General features: G+C 35.8%; 1 protein-coding gene across 1 annotated transcript; it reads right to left on the bottom strand.

Annotated features, from left to right (window-relative positions):
* Window positions 1–2,562: 2,562 nt before the first annotated feature.
* On the bottom strand, window positions 2,563–3,666 carry LOC129570862 (lipase member H-like). The gene is made up of 4 exons (XM_055450587.1): window positions 3,570–3,666; window positions 3,088–3,303; window positions 2,912–3,023; window positions 2,563–2,845 (listed from the first exon to the last, which is right to left on the bottom strand). Exons 1-4 carry the CDS (start codon window positions 3,589–3,591, stop codon window positions 2,563–2,565), a joined length of 633 nt encoding a protein of 210 aa, XP_055306562.1. The 5' UTR covers window positions 3,592–3,666.
* Between the last annotated feature and the right edge of the window lie 912 nt (window positions 3,667–4,578).

Here is a 4,578-nt window from a genome sequence, read left to right as displayed (position 1 = left end):
AGACCGACGATGCTACCGACGGTGATGACCAAGTCAAGGTCTGTATGCCGCGCTGAACGAGTCAATTGTTTCGGTTTACTATTCACTTCAATGGACACTGACGTAATCCCTGACGTTGAATCTACGTAACTGATGGCCTTTTTCCTTGCCTTTTTCTTTATACACTTTCTGTGGATCAATTAAGTTTGAATTGAAAGGACGACTTCTAAAACTTTAAAAGCTTACTGTCACCCAATTTCTGAACACGCTCTTTTGAGCTACTGAAAGTTTTTTCTCGATAGATATCGTTGTGTGTATCAATGTGGTTTTCAAACGTAATGAGAAGAAGCGTTGCCAATGTGTTTTTATTGCATACAAATATAATTCACTCAATATTGTAAGGCGCTAACACCTCATTGCGTTCTTTCATAATCGCTTGAAAAGCGAAACATGTGCATGCGTGTTTGTGATTGTGTGCAATGTTAAATGCGCATCATTTTCCAACAGAAACGAAGCGAGCGGCTCTGTTGTTCGTAAGACAACCGATTATAAGCACGTAAAAATTGCACGTAAGAGTGAGCGAGATATCTTGAGTTTTCGACGCCCGATTTTTTTTCCATATAAGCCAATGAAGTTGAATATAATATTATTAAATATTTACACATGGAAATATCTCGAAATTGGCTGGGTAAATCGTCAAAATGAACCGTGGTGTAACTCCCTAAAGGGAGTTTAGACACCCGGCTGGTTTGATGGCCTAGAATACAAATCCGCTGGAATTCAAGCTGATCTATGAATTCTCAGGATTTGGCCAGATTCCAGTGCTTCCTTTTTTATGTGCATCTGTAAAGTCATTCTACCTATGTTTTGTATGGAATTTAACCACAATGCAAAGAAATTAATGTGCTGGAATCAGGTCAAATCCTGAGAATCCATGGATCAGCTCAAATTTCACCGGATTTGTATTCTAGGCCATCAAACGATCCATTTTACCGATTTATCCAGCCGTTTTCGTGATATTTCCATGTGTACATTTTGCCATTGAAGCCAATACAATAGCAGCGGTGCTCCGGTATTTCCATACAAACTTCCCATGTAGACGGTCGCAACACAGGCAAAAATCGAAAAAAAAGTTTAATTTTTTTTCTCGATTCTAATAGAGTATTTTGTGTGCCCAATCCATTGATGTTATCGGCACATTGAAATTTGCGCTCCTTACCACTTGATTTGCATTGCAAAAGCAATTCACAACCAAAACCACCATTAAAATGAATCATCACTCCAATTGGCTTGAAAGTGTATCGCACTTTTCTGTCACCATCCATCGAAAATATATGTAGCTCAAAAGCTTCTGCGTGCTTACGTCATTTTTATGTTGAAGAACTCTAAGAGTGCGTCTAAAAATGTTGATTTTGACATAGAATTGACATAAGACGATCCCAAGCGAAAGAGTACGATGAGGTTCTATCGTGACGATAAATTTCATCGTAGACTAGCGGCAGTCGCGTGTATGCAACACATATCCGTTCTCACTGCTGCTATGTTAACCCTTTGATGCACAATTTTTTGTTTTTGAATCATTTTGATATATGTTTTGTGCCACGATAAATAGAGAAAGACCTCATACTTAGATTTTTGAAAAATTGCGTATTTGTCGGGAAATCGGAAAAGAGTCAAAAGTGTCAAATCACTATAAAAGCTTGAAAAAATTAAATTTCATAAAACTAATGATGCAGGAAGTTAAATTGATGTGTTTTGGTCCTACGAGTCCTAATTTGACAATTGAAAAGAATGTAAAAACCCACAAGATAAGAGGAGGAAAAATGTGGAATTCTGCTATAATTTCGCATTTTTTACAGCAGTACATGAACAGAAAAAACTTTCCATTCAGCTAACCAATTGAAGCCTGTAAAGTATCAAATGAAAGCTAGTTCAATTCTCTACATTTGTTTCGAAACAAGAATGCAAAAATATTCAGTGGTTTCATAGCGTCTGGAATATCTGGTTACTTTAGGAACCGATATGTGATAAAGGGTTAAACATAGTATGCTGTTCACGCACACCGATACATGACCAGTTATGATTACCAGTTGTTAATTCATGTTTGATGGTTAGTTTCAAGTGTGAAAAATTTGAATTCAAAGGAGACAAACTAAAAAACATTTAGGGTAAAACATCAAATTACCCACTGTGTTTTTGCCATTGTAGGCAAAATGTCAGTTTGCCTACATTTTTGGTGGAACGGTGTTCCATTCATTGTATTAACAATGTAGGTAAACTGACATTTTGCCTACAATGGCAAAAACACAGTGGGTCATTTGATGTTTTACACAATATGTTTTTTAGTTTGCCTCCTTTGAATTCTGAGAGTGATTAAAAAACTAAGCCAAGTTTTCCAAAAACGACTGTTCATCGTGCGCTTCTTTAAATGATTTGAGAGCAAGTAGAATAGGTAGACCGCGAGCAAACCTCGATTCGGAATTTGTAGTCAAGAGGTAAATGCTGGCGTTACTATTATTGCAAAAAAAGAAAGAAAATGCAATTCATTCTATTGAAAAAGCAATGAAAAAGGACTCTTTTATCTTACGCCTTGTAATCGCCCGGCTCACCGCCCATTGGAAATTCAGCGCCTTGGCAACTTCCGCCATTCATATCCTCTATTGAAGCGCATGGATATGCGTAAAATTGAATAGGTGAGTAAATACTTTCAGCGAAATATTTGAATGCACGCTTATGTGAGCATTTGTCAGTTGAAGTCCACGGGCATCCGGGCTGCTCCAATCCATAATTTGGATAAAAATCAACCGTTCCGATTGGATCGTAGAATCCTAAGAGTGCCCCGTTCGTGTGAATGACTTCGACATATCTAAATTTAATAAATAAATATTTGCCAAAATCGTCTCAATATAATTTTTAAATAAATGAATCTCACTTTGCATCCTCACGATCTAATCGCTCTTGAGGTTTTGTCAAGGAGAACAGTGGACCGGCCGGATCTAAGCCAACTATTTTTGGCAATTTTCCAGATTTCACATGCTTTCCAGCTAGGTGTAGAAAACAGTTTTTGGCATAAATTCTCGATAAATCAATCGGAATTCAAACTCTTACCAAATCCCGAAATATGAGCACCCAATGAAAATCCGACTAAGTTGATGTCATCGATGGAAACGAGATGATTTTTCACCATAAAATCAATCATAGAAGCAAGATAAACACCAATCGATTCTACTCGATTACGAACAGAAACGTAATTAATTGATTGCGAAAACTTTTCCCAGTTTACAAAAATAAAATTTACGTCGAGTTTAGCTTTCAATAAGTAGGCTGTGGAAATGAATGTCAAAAATGATTATTGAAACTGTTGAAATAATTTATGAAATGCAGTTACAAAATCTATTCGTGAGAAAGATTAGACGTAATAGAAAGAATGTTTGTTATTTGTCTGAGTTAAAATGAAGTATGTTGGCACATCATTTAGCAATGCAGTAACATTGTTTTGGATCAAAATTTAACTTACATACAAATCAACGATGATATGATCATCTTAATCCCTAGATACTCATGTTAATTTGAATTTGTTTTAAACTTACCCTCAAGCAGGGTTTGTTTCATTTCTCCATCTTCGCAAAATCCGTGAATTACGAAGCGTATGGGCACATTTTTATTAAAATTCGATTTGGTGATCGACGTAATGTTATCTGTCGACAAAATTTGCGGCGTGTCTTTGTTTTTTAAAGTGTACAATTCAAACTTCACATCGTTAGCGCTGGCATTGTACAAAAGTGACACCTAATCGAGAAAAAATACCCATTAAAATTCCTTGATCGATATGAGAATATCAAAGAAAATTCGTCCAAATTTATACTTACAAAAAAAACGACCGAAAGAATTGCTGTTGTTTTCATCTTGAACTTGTGATTCCATATGAAATTGCGCTACGCATTGTAGCTAATTTAAACTGTCATCGATATTCCATTCCAAATCGGCATGAAATTCCTTAGTGACACACTTAAAATATTCGTTCTTCAAAAATATCCAAAATGATGTTCGAACGTATTGGAATGGTTTAAGTATTCAAAATTCGTTTCATGAATATCACCGTGCAACATGTGTCAAAACACATTGTGGGTTTGAATGCACGTTGGAATCCATACCAAATTTTGAGGTAATTGGATGATAAATTCGGGTACCTTTCGAACAAATTCGGTTATTTTTCGAAGAAAAATTGAACATATGTTCAAGAGGTATCCGAATTGTTTATCCAACTGCCTTAAAATTTGGTATGCATATGACAGCTATTGTGAACTATTTCATACCCATGTGTTTTTGCATACGATTTACTTTTTGCTTTCTTCCAAAATCATAGCGATATTGCAACGACCATAAAATATATGTATTTCATCAAGTTTATCAAGCTCTTTCGAAGTTTATGCATAGTGTCGAACTTTTGTTCAAGCTCTACCATCTAAATGTACAGTAAAATAATTTACGAGCACGACGTAGGATGGCGTTTTTTCTGGTCAAAAAAGTTGCAATATCCGTTTGTCCAAAATCTACGAGTTTTCTATTGCATTCGAAAAAAAAGGTTTAACTCTTCAT

The sequence above is a fragment of the Sitodiplosis mosellana genome, unplaced genomic scaffold (assembly GCF_009176505.1).
Source record: "Sitodiplosis mosellana isolate CC-2019 unplaced genomic scaffold, AAFC_SMos_1.0 Smas_scaffold_419, whole genome shotgun sequence".
Taxonomy (NCBI): Eukaryota; Metazoa; Arthropoda; class Insecta; order Diptera; family Cecidomyiidae; genus Sitodiplosis; species Sitodiplosis mosellana.
This window is presented reverse-complemented; position numbering and strand designations above follow the sequence as displayed.

What these genes read in the sequence shown, in the direction of transcription:
- LOC129570862 (XM_055450587.1), bottom strand. Translation starts at nt 3,591, where the DNA reads ATGAAACAAACCCTGCTTGAGG. An exon ending in TGCTCATATTTCGGGATTTG is followed by an intron (nt 3,024 to 3,087) that starts GTAAGAGTTTGA and finishes TTCTACACCTAG; the next exon opens with CTGGAAAGCATGTGAAATCT. An exon ending in TTAGATCGTGAGGATGCAAA is followed by an intron (nt 2,846 to 2,911) that starts GTGAGATTCATT and finishes TATTAAATTTAG; the next exon opens with ATATGTCGAAGTCATTCACA.